The 18540-nt window shown below is 38.8% G+C and overlaps 1 protein-coding gene across 1 annotated transcript; it reads left to right on the top strand.

Moving 5' to 3' along the window:
* The first annotated feature begins 120 nt into the window (after positions 1–120).
* Hyal4 (hyaluronoglucosaminidase 4) lies at positions 121–18273 on the top strand. Its single transcript, NM_029848.1, has 5 exons — positions 121–146; positions 4626–4768; positions 7491–8492; positions 15550–15639; positions 17447–18273. Exons 3-5 carry the CDS (start codon positions 7539–7541, stop codon positions 17846–17848), a joined length of 1446 nt encoding a protein of 481 aa, NP_084124.1. The 5' UTR covers positions 121–146; positions 4626–4768; positions 7491–7538; the 3' UTR covers positions 17849–18273.
* The last annotated feature ends 267 nt before the right edge of the window (positions 18274–18540 follow it).

Raw genomic sequence — 18540 nt, forward strand, 5'->3', positions numbered from 1 at the left:
GAGATTTACTGCAAGCCTCCTGTTTAGCTTGGAGGACTGAGTCAGCCCTGTAATGACAGGCTTCCGGGAGCAGTGGGGCATCCTTGCTGCTCAACCACTGCTCTGGAGCAGGTGAATAAAGGACCAGCAGGCAAACAAAAGCAAAGGTAAATTATACTTTATGTTCTGTCGGAAAAAATTTTTTTAAAGATTGTTTTTCAAAATGTCTTCTTACAACAGCTAGAAGAAAACTAATCTTCACTTACTTGAATATTTCATTTTCTTATTTAAGCTAACTTTATTGTTCACTGAAGTACTTTCTCAAATATAAACTACTTTTGGGAATTCAGGATCTTAAAAAATGTATTTGTTGCTGGCACTTGGAAATTAAATTTAATAATTTTTATCCATTATATATTTGTATTTGAAAATATTCTCACTTTTATGTTTAGTCAAGCTGGCTTACTTCTCTTTTATGTTTATAGTTTCTCTGAAAAGCAAGATTTTGTAGCATGTATCACATCCTTAAGTTTTGATGTTGTACATGGTTTTCCACAAAGCAGGCCTATTAAACAGCTCTAATACAGATTTATTAGAGAGCTACACACTTTAATCATCTTATAACTAATACTGGTAAAGAGTTCGTCATGCTAACAATTTCCATTACAGTAACAGTATGTTTATTCAATAAAATACTTTTCATAATCTTTAGTAGTGTCTTATAATCTACTCTATAATTATTGTATCTAACATAACGATTAATACCGGAGGGCTGCTGTTTATAGCAAATGTTACATGTAATATTGAAAGGATTCAGAAAATAGATGTTTCTATCATAAAAATAAGTTTAAATTTTATCCAGTTACTGTGAAAGTGACTGGGTAGAGAACAATTTCTGACTGTCTTTCTCATACCATTTTGTACTTTCTTTTGTACTTTTGTCTTTTCTATTTTAGAAAAATATATGTATGTGAGCATGTTTATGTGAACCCTCTTCCTAATTGGTAGGATATTTTTCTAAGACTCTTTCATGAAATGGAATGACAACAACACATGAGGCAATGTTCCTTTGGTAGAGTACGTCAGATGTGTCAAGAACTGGCTACTCCGGTCTGGGACTCCTTCTGTCTTTGGATAGGTATTTCAAAACCACTTACGGTAATGTCAGCGCAGCTCAGAACTGGTGCTCTGTACACTTCTCAATCTCTTCCCCATGTGAGCAGATCCTCTCACATTGTATTGGGGAATTCGAATTCAAAATTACTTTACTACTTTTGTTTTGTTTTGTTTTCTCAAGATAGGGTTTCTCTGTGTAGCATTGGCTGTCCTGAAACTCACTCTGTAGATCCAGCTGGCCTCGAACCACTCACTGAGATTATCTGCCTCCCAAGTGCTGGGATTAGAGGTGTGCACCACCTGCCGTCTGGCAATCTATTTGTTTTCAAGTTGCAAGGCTTGTAACTATCCAGAATGCAATTTGCAATCTATGGGAAATAAAAACTTATTGTAAAAAGTTAAACTCTTTGAAAGGGTATTACTTCCTTTGAATTGATGATTAACTTATGCTTCTATAACTAATATAGAAACTCACTTTCTTTACAAAATGTACAAGTACCAAACCTAAAGTAGAGATCCAGTTATTTAGTGACCTTTAAAAATGTACACAAATTAATAGTTAACTATTTGCTATTTTGTCAGGAGCTTAATTGATCTGGTTATAAGATAGCATAAACTATTTGCAACTACAACTTGGCACATTTTGTTGCAGCATAAGGATTTCTCATTAATCCAAAAAGGATGCTGAACATCTAGGACCAGGAACTTAGACAAAGATGAAATATCCATATAACTAATCCCTTGAGATATAAACCTTAAAAAACTAAGTACATATGGACGTTATTCATTACACTTTGTTTAGGTACCAAAATATTTTCAGACTGAGAAAAATATTTCAGGTAGAAGGTGGTTATAAAGTCGAAGAACACTGTAAGGTCAGACATGCATCAATTACATATGAGCTGCCAGAACATAGCTGTAAGATGCCCACCATCTGTTCAATTCAGTGCGATGACTGTGTGGGCTAAGAAAGCTGTCCCCCCGAGGGAACTCAACCAGGGAGTGTGACACAGCATTTCAGAGGCAAAGAGTGAGCAGGACCCCATATATTTATGCTAGAGAATCAGAGTTTATATTCTCTCTTAGATTGCATTTCTTAAAAACATAAAATAGATCTGCTTCACAGAGAAGTGTGACTTCTCATCCTGAAAAACAGTGAAATTTCCATTTACTAGTATTATGTGACTTATAATGAGGAGATTCATAGAAATGTTGTATTTATTCAAAATAGAGAACACCAACAGACCAAAGACAGGTTCCTACCCAAATCTAGCTTTGATCAACCAATGAGTTTATTGGGGATGCTTATAAGGACAGAGGTAAGGAGTTACCTTCTGGAACATGAATGACTTTTGGGCAGCTGCCTATCACTAGGAAGCTTCCCCCACTCTACAGCCTCCACATGGTGGGTGATTACTCACCAAAGCAGTACAACAAGTTCTTCTGGCAACTTGCATGCAAGTTCACCACTGAGAGGTATCCTCCACAGCCTCGATTTGTGAATTACAGGGCTTTGTGGAGTGGCTTTGCACTTCTTAAGAATTTCTTGTGAAGTTTTGGAGCCTTGTGAGTACCAACACTCCCTCTAAGAGGGCAGGTCTCCACCCAGAGGAAGTAGCTTTGAAACAGGAGACACTGAACTGGTCAACATTTACAAAGTTAAGTTTATTTTTCAGAAGAACAGAAAGGAAGTTTTATAGAACATGGATATTACAATAGTTCTAAAATTTGTTCCAAAGAAGGCATACTGGTGTTCTCTGATCATGATGTGAAATAGATTTATAGTAAATTAAGGACATACTTACAAATTATGGGCCTTCAAGAGACAGTAATAAAATGGATTGTATTATAATACAAATGGTGCTAAATTTTTAATTAAAAATTATGGGGAAAAACTAATTGAGAATCTATCTATCTATCTATCTATCTATCTATCTATCTATCTATCATCTATCTATCTATCTACTACCTATTTTTTTTGAGCAGGCAAAAACCCAGCTCATTAAGCTATGACATTTAAAATGGAAGAAATTCATAAGGAAAAAGCATACCTCTTACAGGCTCTTGCTCCAGTAAACTGTTATTGGACCGTAAGCTAGCACTTACTACTGCAGAGTTGTGGGTGCAGCTTTGAGATCACCAATTCTACTCTGCCTTTCAGTTTGATAAATATTTATGTACTTTATAATGTTCAATAAGACACCACGATGAACTATACTTTCTTTGAGAGTTGAAAGTAAAAATCACACTTGTTGGATTCCCAAGAGACTGGGAACTCTAGGATATCTCTGTTAACCATTATGGATTTCATTTGACATCTTAAAAAGGTATTTAAAAATGAAATCCCAATATCATGTAAAAGAAAAAGAAGGGTTATCAATTAGGACATCAGATTTCTTCTGCAATGCACTACCATGGTGTCGGGAGTGTATGCTTTAAAAAAATCTTTGCTGGGTAATTGCTCTAATCTTAATGAGCACCATCCTTGCTGTATGATTAAAAAAAGAAAAAAAAAAAAAGAAGAAGCTATAGTGAAGACTAAGACATAGTTTAATCCCGGCACTGGGGAGACGATGACAGGAAGATTAGAGGACAGGGTTAACCTTGGTGCAAAGAAAAATCTGGCTTCCCAAACAAAGATAAGACAAACTTTAAACACAACCAAGAAAAAAAAAAACAACAAAAAAAACCAAAGGTAGAAATATAGTTCAGGGGTAGAGTGCTGTTTTCCATGCACATGCACAAGACTCTGGATTTGTTTCTCATCAGAACCAAAGAAAGAAAATATAAATATTCAGTTTTGTTTTTTAAAAAGTTGATAATTGTTAAAAACACCACGAGATTGCTACTTATAATGCTTTGAACCAACAGTCTTTCGGGGTCATCACGAAAACTTCTTTATAGTCATCCTGATTCTTCCAGAACTAGCCTTAGTTTTTCTTATTGAAATATTGTTTGAATGAATGCTAATTTTCTCTGCCTTCACACAGGGTCCAGAGATTCAAAGACCATCAGGCCACACTAGTACTTAATTGGTGTGTGTGGGGGCTTATTGCTTATGCAAGAGACAGAATGTTTATATTTTCAGGCACCATGGGCAAAATGATGTCAGAGAGAACTATTTGTAGGACTTCTACTTTGGTGGGTGACTTGAAGGGAATCTAAGAGTGGGAAGGTGGGAGATAGTCAGAGAGAATAAATGTGTGAATAAACAAGAGTGATTACATGCTGGACTTTGGGTTTCATTCCTGAGACTGCAAACAAGCAAATGAACAGGAAACGACAAGAGCAAAACCATCCCTGGAGTCATTCGTTCCTCTCCAACAGATGTGTTTGGTATTTGTGCATTGCAACCCTGCCACCAACATCTCCCATGCTTGAACAAGATTTAAAGGGGGCCTTATACTGACTCATTTTTATTGTGGCTTGGCAATGAACTAGCATATCTTGGCTAGCCTGTGAAATTACCCCCGTCAGACGTTAAGCTCCATGGTTTCAACAGCTTTTGAGTGTTGGTTTATTCATTTCAGGTTTTTAAACATAGTTTATCACAGCTGTTCTGCTGAGAGGAGAGTGGCTTTTTCACTAACTCCAGTCTATATGTGGCAAACCTGTCTCCACCCAAGGAATAGCTATTCACCTTTTTCGCTAACTGGAAGAGTGAACCAAAGAGGTAAGTAGGACCCAGTTATGGAGAGTCCTAGAAACACATCTCATCTTTCTGTTACCTTCTCAGTGCTCATCTTTTAGTGGGCAACATCAGAAGTGTGAAGCCCAAAATCACAGTGTATCATTTAAGAAAGCACATGCCTTTATTCCCAGCACTTGAGAGGCAGAGGCAGGTGGATTTCTGAGTTCAAAGTCAGCCTGGTCTACAGAGTGAGTTCCAGGACAGCAGGGCTACACAGAGAAACCCTGTCTCGAAAACAAAACAAAACAAAACAAAACAAAACAAAACAAAAAAAGAATAAGAAGAAACTTTCTCTATGGGGTGAAGAGATCTGACAAGAAACCTATTTCCTTTTTCTTTTGTTTAAAGGTCTCCAAAATGTCTTCACAGATGGCTTTCCTATGTTCCAAATAAAACTGGCTCCTAAGCAGAGAAAAACAGATGACAGAATTTAGGGGACGAGCCCAGGTTAAAGTCCCTACTCATCTATACCTTCAATACATTATCAAATCTTCCTCAATTCCACCAATCAAAGATGTGTTTAAAGAAATAGGTCCCCATGAGAGGAGGATGAGGAGGCCAGAAAGCAAAGGCAGGTTGCTATGGGATGCTTATGATTAGGTGTGGTAGTCAGGCAGTGATCTGGGCTTCCACGGGTTGAGATATAGTAGGGCTCAGAAGCAGGGGCTGAGGTTGCATGGATAGGGCGAGGGGAAGGGGACCTGAGGAAATCTGAAGCACAAAGGTCAGTTGTACGTTTGTAGGCAGAGTAGGGTTATTCCTCTTCAGGCTGCATTGGTTTAGCCAATGGATAAAAATACTTAATTAGGGCTGGTGAGATGGCTCATCGGGTAAGAGCACCGACTGCTCTTCTGAAGGTCCTGAGTTCAAATCCCAGCAACCACATGATGGCTCACAACCATCCCTAATGAGATCTGATGCCCTCTTCTGGTGTGTCTAAAGAGAGCTACAGTGTACTTCCATATGATAATAAATAAACCTTTTAAAAATACTTAATTAAAAAATGACATTTGAATGTATCAGTTTACTTTAGGACTTTTAAAATATTGTTTCACTAAATAAGTCCCAAAGTTCAAATGCTTTCCCATCTTTCATGAGGAGCTTTAATGCTGATTTGGACCTCAATAAAACCACTTAGATACATCCTACTCTAGCTTTTGAATTGAGATCTTGGGATTCAAAGAGTCTAAGGGGTGGTGTTGATAATGGTGATCAAATTCCCACCTTGTGGGAAGATGGTCCAGTGAGAAAAACGCTTGTTGCAGAAGTGTGAGAACCCGAGTTTGGATTGCCCAAAACCTACATAAAAGGGGTGCCATGGAACTCACCTGTAACCCCAGCACTGAGGGAATGTAGATGGGTGGAATCCTTACAGGCACTAGCCAGCATTGTAGATGAATTAATGAGTTTAAGGTTCAGAAAGAGGTCCTTACTGTCTTAAAAACTAAGATAGAGAGTGAGTGATAAAGTAAGACATTGGACAGTGACCTTTGGTCTTCACACATTCATGAGTAGGCAAGTGCACTTGCATACACATACACACAGCACACATTTTTCTTTGTCCAGAAGCAGAAGCGACTGGGTTTGGTGGCCATCCAATGTCCATGATTCTGCTGTTTTGTGCCAACATTGTTCCTGGGGTACAGAACTTTTATGTTCACATATGGTAGGTTTTATTTCCAACCAGAAACTGTGAGAGAGGCTCTTCCTATGAATCCTGACTTAGGACAATTTCAGTCATTGTAGGTATTTATCATTTTAACCACCAGAGGTCACCAACCAAAACTCATAGCATTTTTCAGGTCTAGCATACTAAAGTGAAAAAAAGCTCTAAGTAAGCTATCAAACCACTAAACAATAGTTACTTCACTCCACATTTCACCAAAACATGTGGAACAGAATTCACCACAGAGGAAGGGGAAAGAAATCTGTGTCATGGGCACTTAATCAGCAAATGTCCGCTACATGTCTTAACACCATGGTGGTATACTTAAGCAGAAGGCAGACCATTTCCATGGTCCAACAGAACTTTACATCAATCAGGTCTTTGCTGTGGTTACCTAAACGTAATTCTTTTGTAGTTTTTTCCAGAAGACTGAAAAGGAAATATGACAACTCTCCATCTCTTACTCACTCATCCTGAGTGCACCTCCATCGCAGTGTTCTGCGCGACTGACCGCGGTTCTCTTATATCCCTCACAGCCCGAGCAATCACGCTGCTAACCTAGCTAGCATTTTCTCTAGTATTTGTTTGCATAGCCTTGTCTTTCAAGTAAGGGGACATCAATCAGAACACTCCATTTCCGTCTTAGTTTCCTCTTTTGTGAAATAAAAAGTGCAATCACAGATCGTTACATAATTGTTATAATAAAGCAATTAAAGCATTTGAAGTGTAAGGTCTGATACTGGCAAGCTTTCCAAAGTGATTGTAAATATTATTTCATATCTGTTTTTCATCATAAACCTCACATCTTATCCATACTTTATTGTGGACATACCGGCTTTGTAGCCCTTGGACACTTTTTGAATCCTTTTGCTTATCCCCGAGTAGAAACCTGATCATGACACTTGATTTTACATCTCAATCCATTCATCAGAATTTCTTTAACTTTAAAATAAATTGTGCTCTGAAAATATAAATAAATAGTAACAGCATCTCTCCTCTTGGAAGTAATCACTAACAGAAAACTAAATTTCTCCACAGGCCTTTTGGATTACGTTGAAGAAAAGGTAGTGAAGGTTCTATCTTATCATGCAACTATTGCCTGAAGGACAATTAAGACTCTGTGTTTTTCAACCAGTACATCTTACATCGGGGCTGCTCATACTTTTTATCCTGAAGTCTATCTCATCCCTAAAACCTGCCCGACTTCCAGTTTATCAAAGGAAACCTTTTATTGCTGCTTGGAATGCTCCAACAGACCTGTGTTTGATAAAATATAATTTAACACTGAACTTAAAAGTGTTTCAGATGGTTGGAAGCCCTCGGCTCAAAGACAGGGGGCAAAATGTTGTTATATTTTATGCCAACAGATTGGGATATTACCCATGGTATACATCAGAAGGGGTACCCATCAATGGTGGTCTTCCCCAAAACACAAGCTTACAAGTACACCTGAAAAAAGCTGCCCAGGATATTAATTATTACATCCCTTCTGAAAATTTCAGTGGACTTGCTGTTATAGACTGGGAATATTGGCGCCCACAGTGGGCCCGGAACTGGAACACAAAGGATATCTACAGACAGAAGTCAAGAACTCTTATTTCTGATATGAAAGAGAACATATCTGCTGCTGATATTGAATATTCAGCCAAGGCAACTTTTGAGAAAAGTGCAAAAGCTTTCATGGAGGAAACTATCAAATTGGGAAGTAAGAGCAGACCCAAGGGCCTTTGGGGTTATTATTTATATCCTGATTGCCACAATTATAATGTTTATGCCACAAACTATACTGGGTCATGCCCAGAAGAGGAAGTTTTGAGGAACAATGACCTCTCTTGGCTCTGGAACAGCAGTACAGCCCTGTATCCTGCTGTCAGTATTAGGAAATCCTTTGCAGACAGTGAAAACACTTTGCACTTCTCACGATTTCGGGTGCGTGAATCACTGAGGATTTCCACCATGACATCACAGGATTATGCTCTGCCTGTATTTGTCTACACACAGCTGGGCTACAAAGAGGAACCTTTACTTTTCCTTTCTAAGGTAAGACTCTCCTTGCCCCATAGTATAGACTTTCCTCTGTATCTAAAAGAAACATTTCTTTGTTATTTTTTGCCCTTTAAAGAATACCTAGTTAGTGGAAAACTAGCATCTTATTTTTTTCTAGACTACTGATCTGCTTAGACTTTTCCTTCCTGGAATCTAATTTTTTTTTTTATCTTTCTTATTAGCATTCCTTTTAGAGGACACAGAGAGGTAGAAAAAAACTGACATATGATGCTAGCAGCTACTGAATTCCCTATGACTGGTTATTGTGGGAGATTATTAAAATAGTTTGTCACAGGTTAAAAAATTAGAGAGGATGTTTCAAAATGGGATGGTTTGGCCATACATGTAAAAATCTGTAATTTTGTAGACTGATCCACGTTAGATATAGTTGTTTCTCTGACCTGCTAGTGGAAATCTGGCAGAGTAGCGTGGGCTTGGTTGGAAATTCAATGTTAACCATGAATAGTTTTGCAACCCAGGTTAAAACTCTGAGGGGGCTGTCTTTGTGCCTGATTATTTTCACTCAAAAAGGTCCAGAAGAGCAAGCTTTAAACTAAGTGACTTTCAGTCTGATTTTCTCTCCATTTGCTGCTCTAGTCACTTAAATAGTAGCTTCTAGGAAAAAGGGTGGATGTGGGTACTAAGGTTTACATATTTCCTCACCGAGAAGACTTGAAGCCTGTTTCAGCCATTGCATTTATGATGCAATAATAGTTTTCCATTTTACTCACCATCAAAGGGTTTGAGACAGTTCAACAGGGACATTTCTTTTCTCTCCTTATTATAACTTTCAGTTGACCAGCCTGTGCTATAAGATAAAAGATGTTTTGAGAGCTTGACAGCCTCATATGGGTGCTTAGGAAACACTCAGGTATGGGCTTTACCATGCATGCTCATTCAAAGGAGAAGCTGCACATCAGCGGGAGGTAGAGAAAATGCTGTGTTTCCAACACTATGCAGAAGGTGAAAGTCTTCACCCACAGCTGAAACTCACACTAACTCCCAAAATAAGCTACAAAAATTGAATCAAGAATGGCAAGAGGTCACTTTTGGGAGGTTTGGAAAAGCTATCTGAACTTTAACAGAACAATCATGACACTGGAATTAAAATTAAAACATACTATATACATATAATCTTATATATATTATAATATATATGCTAAATATATATCAGAAAGTGTATTTTAACTTTATATCTAAAATAATAATCTCCCTTTTTAAAGTGATGATTCCTTTATTTTTGGAAAAAAGAACTCTAAAATGTAAAGGAACAATGTTCATTTGGAAAGACAGCTTAGTGTGCTGGTACATTCTGCATATTGCACATGGCTCCAGTAACCTTTTTAAAATAGTGATAGCTTAGAAATGCTTCCTTCCCAGGAAAGTATCACCACCAGCATTTAGGCCTCATCTCCTTCTGAAAGGGGAGCACCTTTTTTTTTTTTTTTTTTTTTTTTCGAGACAGGGTTTCTCTGTGTAGCCTCCACTGTCCTGGAACTCACTTTGTAGACCAGGCTGGCCTCGAACTCAGAAATCTGCCTGCCTCTGCCTCCCGAGTGCTGGGATTAAAGGCATGTGCCACTACACCCAGCTTGAAAGGGGAGTTTCTATTTGAGTGTTTAAAAACATCAACATTCACACGACTGCATTCAACCTATCATAAAAAACTTCTATTCATAAATTTAAAAAAATCTGTTGTTCATTTGTTCCAAACTCTGAACGACTATGAAGGGCTTCCATTTTTTTTCTCCAATATGTCTGCATTTTAGAATGCATGCACACATACAGTTAGGATTGGGTAGCATATCTCTTTACCTTCCCAGAACCGAGAGTCTTGGTTGTTAACAACAAACAAAACAAAACAATACAATACAAAACAAAACAAAACAAACAAAACAAAACCCCAACCCCAACCAACAAAACAAAACAAAACAAAACAAAACAAAACAAAACAAAACAAAACAAAACAAAACACCCAGGGAGTAGGTGTGGGGACTATCTACCCCACTGATCTAATCTAACAGAAGTATGATTAAAAAAAAAAAAAGGCGTGTGAAAATTTGAATCACCTCAGAGATACATGTGGAATAACTATCATTTTAAAACAAGTATCAGAGCCTTGAACTTCACCATGGTCTATCTGAGAATCTTAGGCAGCTTGGGAGATCAATACAGAGGCAGTGATATCTCACTTCACTGAGAAGATGGCCTGCACTACCAACATATAAATTCAATCTAGACATAATGTGACGTCATGATTTATAAAAACAATGAAAGGTGTTTCTGAGGCTGAAGATTTAAATGTTTTTCTGTAAGTAATTAGTTTCTGGGTTGTCATATAAAGTAAGTTTCTTAGTGACTCTGTTATTTCATTATGTCTCCTATTAGTACACTACTTTCTAATATAAATTCTGGTAAGCACCAGGGGTCAAAATCTAAGTATCATACCCTTTACTTCTTTTTGCCCCCTTAAATGTATACAATGTGATTTGATTGTATCCACCCTGCACTTTGCCCTTCAAGTCTCCTTGGTCTTCCCTTCAATACATATCCCTCTCATTTCAAGGCTCCTTTTAAATAACACACTTAGCCCAGTCAGTGTTACTGTAGCGCCCGTTTGTGAGCCCTGAAATACCTCTAAGGAGCCAACTCCAATGCAATCACTTTAGGCTCTTTTTATGGGCCATACCTCCATCTGTGACACAGCAGAACAGGAGGGTAAAGTCCTGAGCTCTCAGCCAGGACAAGATTTTATAGGAAATGGTAAGCAAGCAAGGGTGTTTCTAGCCTGGCCCACATCTGGTTGGGGAACTCTTATGGAATTTTGTTGTCTTTTAAAATAATTGGCTGGTGCTGGGAGCCAAACCATAAACTTAACTTCTGCTTTCCTCTTGATAGGTGGTTGTTAGGAACTGAAGCGCCAGGGCCAGGCTTGTAACCTGGAGACCCAGGTTTGTTGGGGAGTAACCTGGAAACTGGTGCTAGAGAGTTCAACCTTAGGTCAGGTTCTCTAAGATGGAGTCTGAATCCAACATCTGGTCTCTCACTATCCGCTTGTCTATGGGAATGGGACCATCCATGGGGTCATTAACAACTTATTCGTAGCTACATCCTCATATTAAAATAATTTCCCATCTCTCCAACAACCACCAACTGCCAACAGCTTCTCAAGTAGGAGTAGAACCACATGGGTGCTCTGCCCCGTTAGACTAGAATTTTAAATAGCTCAGTCTTGTTCAGGAAACCATAGCTGCAGTGAGCTCATAAGTGCAGTAGCCATACCATGTAGAGAGGGCAGCATTTCAAAGCACTCCTTCTCACCTACCAGCTCTTGCACCCTTTCTGTCCCCACTTCCATGGTGCTTCCTAAACCTTAGAATGGTAGATGTGTGGAGGATTGACATAATGTCCCAATTAGGGTTGGACACTCATACATTCTTATTCTCAACGCTGAAACAATTATGGATTTGTTTGCATCACTGCTCACTGCCAAAAAGAGCTCCTCTGACTGAAGTTAAGAATAGCATATATTTATGGATATAATAAATACAGGTGATTAAGGACAGGCTGGCAATATAATGAAAAAGTGCAGTAATAGGTTTATGTCTAAGGCCTAAGACCTCACCAGCCACAGGCCTCTGACCAGGTTTTCACTCCTAGACATGAATTCCCTCCTGTTGAGTGGGCTATAAATCTAAGCACAAAGTGGTTGACTACTCCTCTGACAGATGTGACATTATTGTACTAGTGGGTAGATCTTGCTTGGGTGGTCAGTATTACCCACCACTATAATAGGTCTTTTTTTTTTTTTCTACCAGTGGCCTGCTTGCTATCTTAGCACTATGAAACTAGCTAGCATGAATGGAGGACATTTTCTGATTAATTCCAGACTGGCTTCATTCTTTTTATCCTGTAACCAAAGTACTTATCAACTTCTGAAACAATGATTTGAATCTGAGGATCATGGGCAACAGCACAGAGGCCAGAGGCCAGAGGCCAGAGGCCAGAGGTCAGAGGTCAGAGGCCAGAGGTGATACTGCGACCCAGAGGCTTATTTTTGCTATAACCACTTTGTTCCTTTCTTCTTACTATTTATGAGGCTCCAACTCCTAGGTGGTCCTTGTATCCTGCAAAAGGCATTTTCTTGATGGCTTCCCTAGTCTCTTTGCTTTTCTGATCCCCAGACTTTACCTGGTCCATGATTCAGTTATCAATTTGACCTCTTTCAGATTACAGTGAATCAATATGACAATCACTTTTTAAAAATACTGCCTCCTCATATACCCAGAAGATGTTCCAACTGGTAAGAAGGATACATGCTCCACTATGTTCATAGCAGCCTTATTTATAATAGCCAGATGCTGGAAAGAACCCAGATGTCCCTCAACAGAGGAATGGATACAGAAAATGTGGTACACTTACACAATGAAGTACTACTCAGCTATTAAAAACAATGTATTTATGAAATTCTTGGACACATGGATGTATCTGGAGGATATTACCCTTAGTGAGGTAACCTAATCACAAAAGATGTCATTAGATATGCACTCACTGATAAGTGGATATTATCCCAGAGACATAGATCACCCAAGATACAATTTGCAAAACACAAGAAAATCAAGAAGAGGGAAGAACAATGGGTGGATACTTCATTCCTCCTTAGAATAGGGAACAAAATACCCATGAAAGGAGTTACAAAGTTTGGAGCTAAGACAAAAGGATGGACTATACCCCACCTGGGGATCCATCCCACAATCAGCCACCAAACCCAGACACTATTGAATATGCCAGAAAGATTTTGCTGAAGGGACCCTGTTATAGCTGTCTAGTATGAGGCTATGCCAGTGCCTGACAAATATAGAAGTGGATGCTCACAGTCATCTATAAGATGGAATACAGGGCTCTCAATAGAGAAGCTAGAGAAAGCACCCAAGGAGCTGAAGGGGTCTGCAACCCTATAGGTGGAACAACAATATGAATAAACCAGTATGCCCAGAGCTCGTATCTCTAGCTGCATATGTAGCAGAAGATGGCCTAGTCGGCCATCACTGGGAAGAGAGGCCCCTTGGTCTTGCAAACTTTATATGCCCCAGTACAGGGGAATGCCAGGGCCAAGAATCGGGAGTGGGTGGGTAGGGGAGCAGGGTGGGGGAAGGGTATAGGGAATTTTCAGGTTAACATTTGAAATGTATATAAAGAAAATATCTAATAATAATAATAAATATTACTGCCTCCTTATCTTTGGTCAAGATGAGCTTAAAGACTTGCTTTGTCTTCAATCTGTCCCAGTAAACCTTTTCCTCCTGACACCAAAGGAATGGTACAGTTAAACTAATATAACCTTAGAAGGTATGACTGTCACCACATAATTATGTAACTTCCATATTTAGTGAATATAAATGTATGACTTTAGTACAAGATGTAAATGCTGTGTCCCATCCCTCCTCTGATAATGCCTCCTTAATCCTGTGCAGGCTCTTGGAGACTTCCTTCTGATCATACTGTGTGACTATTGTCTTGCTAGTCTCAAGTTTGTTTCAAGTCAGTGGTCTGCATTTTTCTTACTTCCATCTTTGAGTCAACAGATGTACATCTTGCAGTCTACAATCTGGGCACTGCATGTGTGATTCCTCTTCTGCTTGCATTTACCAGAAGGTTGACAATTTTCCACACCCTTAAATGTACATCATCTCATTTGAGCCCCCAAGGAACCTCCCCTTCCTGTTCTGTGGGCTGTGTGATAATATGGTCTTGGAGAATAGAAATGGATATGAACCAGAAAGGTAAATTAGTTTAAACTTAACTCCCTCTTCACATTTTAAAAATCTCCAGAAAAATGTCTATAAAAAACTTTGTAAAAATGGATATTAATTTGGTTATGTACTGTAGAAGTGTCAGACAAAGAGTAATATCCCAGATATTGAATATTATGATAAGATGGCCAAAGTAAAAACAACAATTTGATATTTTTGCTTGTATTTTTAATCTAGCCATTTTCTACCACTTAGGGAAATTTATTCCTGGAGTAAAAGGTTGTGATTAGTATCCAGAATAGAGAGAATACATTTACAATTTAAAAAGCTAGGAAGCCAACAACATATACCCATCTCTTATTTCTCCCTTATATTTCCTACGTCCACAGTTGTGTTTAGGCACTGAGATAGTCTTTAAATGATAAAACACAAATTCCTCCTTCTGAAACCTTGATATCCTTTATCTTAACCATATTTGGAGAAACACTCGTGGGTTTGTCATTGCTAGGTGAGTCTTAGATAAACCCCATTATGTGCAATACTTTGAAATAAAATATAGTTTCAGGGGCCAAATATAAAGGCTGGACAAAGTCAGAGAATGGAGACATTAAGCTCTGTACATTTTCCTGGATTGAATTCAAAAGGACAAGAAGCCACCTGAGTGACTGTGCTGGTGAAGAAAAGGCGTGTCGTGGGAACAGGAAAATCTTTAGATTCTGTTTATGCATTTATATATTTGATTGTAAGTAAATGCCTCCAGTCAACTTCAAGGAAACGACTTTTGGTGACTATTTCTACACCAATTATTTAAAAATAATACTGCCTATTAAAATATAGTATTTTTTTCTTTCAAAATATTTATATTAGCCAGGCTTGGTAGCATGCGCTCTTAATCCAGGTACTCAGAGGCAGGCAAAGGCAGGACGATCTCTATGAGTTTGAGTTTAGCCTGATTTATATAGGGAGGTCCAGGGCAGCCATGACTACTACCCAATGGGACTCTGTTTATACACACACACACACACAGACACACACACAGACACACACACACAGACACACACACAGACACACACACACAGACACACACACACACACACACACACACACACACACACACACACACACACTGTTGTATGTAATCAGAGAATGTGATTCTAAACATCAGTCTACTTTACATTTATGTTCCTTTAAGGAAACGGGATGATTTCTAGGGAGAATTTGTCTCAGCCTGTAATCTTAATTCCTGATGTGTTGATTTATCTTCCAATGACTGATTAACTCTGTTCTCTTCCATCCAGCAAGATCTAATTAGTACCATAGGAGAAAGTGCTGCGTTGGGAGCGGCAGGCATTGTTGTTTGGGGAGACATGAATTTAACTTCATCTGAGGTAAGTCAGTACCTCAGGGGTATATTGTTCTGTTTCCTGTAGAGATTACTCTAATCAAAGCTCTCTTTATTCCCATGGCAAGCCAGTTTCGGGATAAAAGTTAAAACCGGTACTTAGTACTTAGACTTGTCTAAAAATATTAACTTTGAAAAGATAGAGATCATAACACAAATATTTCTTTGATATTTATCATGTGCTAAGAGAGTAAGGTTTTCTGTTTGCTTTGGATCTGCTTACATAATGGTCATTCCAACTAGTGACTATTCATTCATAGACAAGGAGACAAGAGGGGCAATCAAGCAGGGTGACAGCTAATTAGGCTAGTTAGTAGCAGAACAGTTACTGATCACAACAGATTTCTCTGAAGCTAGATCTATTGCATTGGACCACTGCATGAAATATGTTGTATCCTATCTGGAGAAGTAGAATCAGATAACTTTTAAATGTTCTTATTGAAAGTATTGTTTTTCCCTATAGAGAAGCCAGCTGGGCTCTCTTGAACTCTAGAGTCTAGAGCAACAGAACTTATATAATGATTCTATATGGTCATATAATATATTAATATAGTATATACATATATTCATTGAGTACATATACATGTGTATCTACACATACACACCTATATGCATATATACATATATACATCCATACAACTGAAGTTCACCAATGGCTGTCTACCAACAGAAGATTCAAGAATCCAGTAGTTGTTCAGTTCACGAGGCTGGATGCCTCAGCTTCTCTTAAGTATATATCAGAATCCTGAAGAAGTAGGGCCCCAAAGTCAGTAAAGGAATGGACTTGTTAGTGAGAGCGAGAGCGAGAGCGAGAGCAAGCAGGCAGAGAGACAGCTTGCTCCCTTCTTTCATGTCCTTTATTTAGGCTGCCAGCAGGTGTGGTCCAGATCGTAGGTGACCTTCCCACCTCAAAGATCCAGATTGGAAGTGGATTCCAAATTCAAATGATTTAATTAAGAAAAAAGAAATCTCTCACATGTGTAGGCCCAGCCATTTGGGTTTTAATTTAATTCCAGATTTAGTCAAGTTGATGATGAAGAATAGCTATCACACACATCTATGGGCATTTATACAGAGAGCCAGAGGTTCAACTGTGGACTCAGGGGGCTTCATCAGGAAACAGCATATCTAACCAAGGTGACCTCTAGGAAGAACATGTACTAGAAAACACACACACACACAAATGATCTAGTGTTACCAGCTTTCCTATGTCTAGTTGTATGTAGGGATGTAGAACCTGCCACAGGTTATGTTTAAGTATACTTAACAGAGAAGTCCAGAATGCTACAGGTGGCATAGGAAATTCTCTGCCATCACAGCTAGGTAAATAAATCAGTAAATAAATCAGTAAATGTGACAACTCAGATTCTAACACCACCAGAAAGAACTACTCATTTCTGAGAGATAGCCTGGAGATTCTGCTGTGACGTTGATGCTGTTTTGTGTCTGTTCCTTTCTGTCTCACACTACTCATTACCTTGAGAGCTAGGAAGAGAGAGAGAGAGAGAGAGAGAGAGAGAGAGAGAGAGAGAGAGCAATGTATGACTTGAAAGAAGGCAAGGATCTACATGTTGACTTAGGCTAGCTTGCTGGTTCAGCTACTTTGACTAACTAGGCCATCTTCTGTCTCTAGGGCCTTTCTTGTTTCCGATCTGAGACCTTTGTGTTACAGTAGAACTCAAGAGATAACCTACTTTTGGTAGGACAAAGCCATTCTTTTAGTTCAGTCTAAAGAGCTGCCTCTGGCTCTATAACCTCTGATCCATATTTTTTTTTCCTTTAAACTTTTTCAGGAGAACTGTACGAAAGTGAACCGCTTTGTGAATTCTGATTTTGGCAGCTACATAATCAATGTGACCAGAGCAGCTGAGGTGTGCAGTCGTCACCTTTGCAAGAATAATGGGAGGTGTGTACGGAAGACATGGAAAGCAGCTCATTACCTCCATTTGAACCCTGCAAGTTACCACATAGAGGCCTCTGAGGATGGAGAATTCATAGTGAGGGGAAGAGCATCAGACACTGACCTAGCTGTGATGGCAGAGAATTTCCTATGTCACTGTTATGAGGGATATGAGGGGGCTGACTGTAGAGAAATGACAGAGGCCAGTGGCCCCTCGGGGCTTTCCCTTTCCTCTAGCTCTGTAATAACACTGTGTCTGCTAGTTCTAGCAGGTTATCAAAGCATTCAGTTGTGACATAATTGACTTTAAAGGGAATCGCATCCTTTTAAAAAGGGTGTTAGGGAACAGATAGACACTCTTCTCTCTTAGGAGTTCCTCTGAGAGGCCTTATAAATCAACATATGTGTCACAACATAAATAGAACCTGTTACCTTATTTGCTACACTTTGTTTAGAGCCAGCTTTAAAAGAACAAAGCAATGCACACCATTTTCTTACTTGAGTATTTCAATTACACTTAAATTGAATTTTATTCTCTTTCTAATTATATAAACACCAGTGTATACATGAATACTAAGTTTGTTATTTCAAGCACATTTTCTAGGTAGCAGTTTAAGGACTGGTTACAATGTAACCACCTCATTCAACAGATGGATCAACTCAGCCATGACCCAGTCAACTAATTCATCAGAGAAGGTGAAATGCAGGGCTACTGTGCCAGCCTCCCCTTCACTTGTATCTGTTTCCCTGATGGAGGACAGGGTTACTACCGGTATGGTTTCTTAGGAAAGAGAGGTCAGGGACCTGGTTCCAATTCATCGCAACCATCAACCTCTTCCTTCATAGACCCTACCAGTTTGCAAACCACAAAAAAGGTCCAGGATTCATTGAGCTGTAGATCCAAAAGCTGTAGTGATGGTGACTTTTGAAAGTGAAACCTTTTATTTAATGAAAAGTAAGTTATAAGGAAAATCAGCTACTCTGCCT

This window comes from Mus musculus, chromosome 6 (assembly GCF_000001635.26).
Source record: "Mus musculus strain C57BL/6J chromosome 6, GRCm38.p6 C57BL/6J".
NCBI classification, from domain to species: Eukaryota; Metazoa; Chordata; class Mammalia; order Rodentia; family Muridae; genus Mus; species Mus musculus.

What these genes read in the sequence shown, in the direction of transcription:
- Hyal4 (NM_029848.1), top strand. Translation starts at nt 7,539, where the DNA reads ATGCAACTATTGCCTGAAGGACAATTAAGACTCTGTGTTTTTCAACCA. An exon ending in CTTTACTTTTCCTTTCTAAG is followed by an intron (nt 8,493 to 15,549) that starts GTAAGACTCTCC and finishes TCTTCCATCCAG; the next exon opens with CAAGATCTAATTAGTACCAT. An exon ending in TGAATTTAACTTCATCTGAG is followed by an intron (nt 15,640 to 17,446) that starts GTAAGTCAGTAC and finishes AAACTTTTTCAG; the next exon opens with GAGAACTGTACGAAAGTGAA.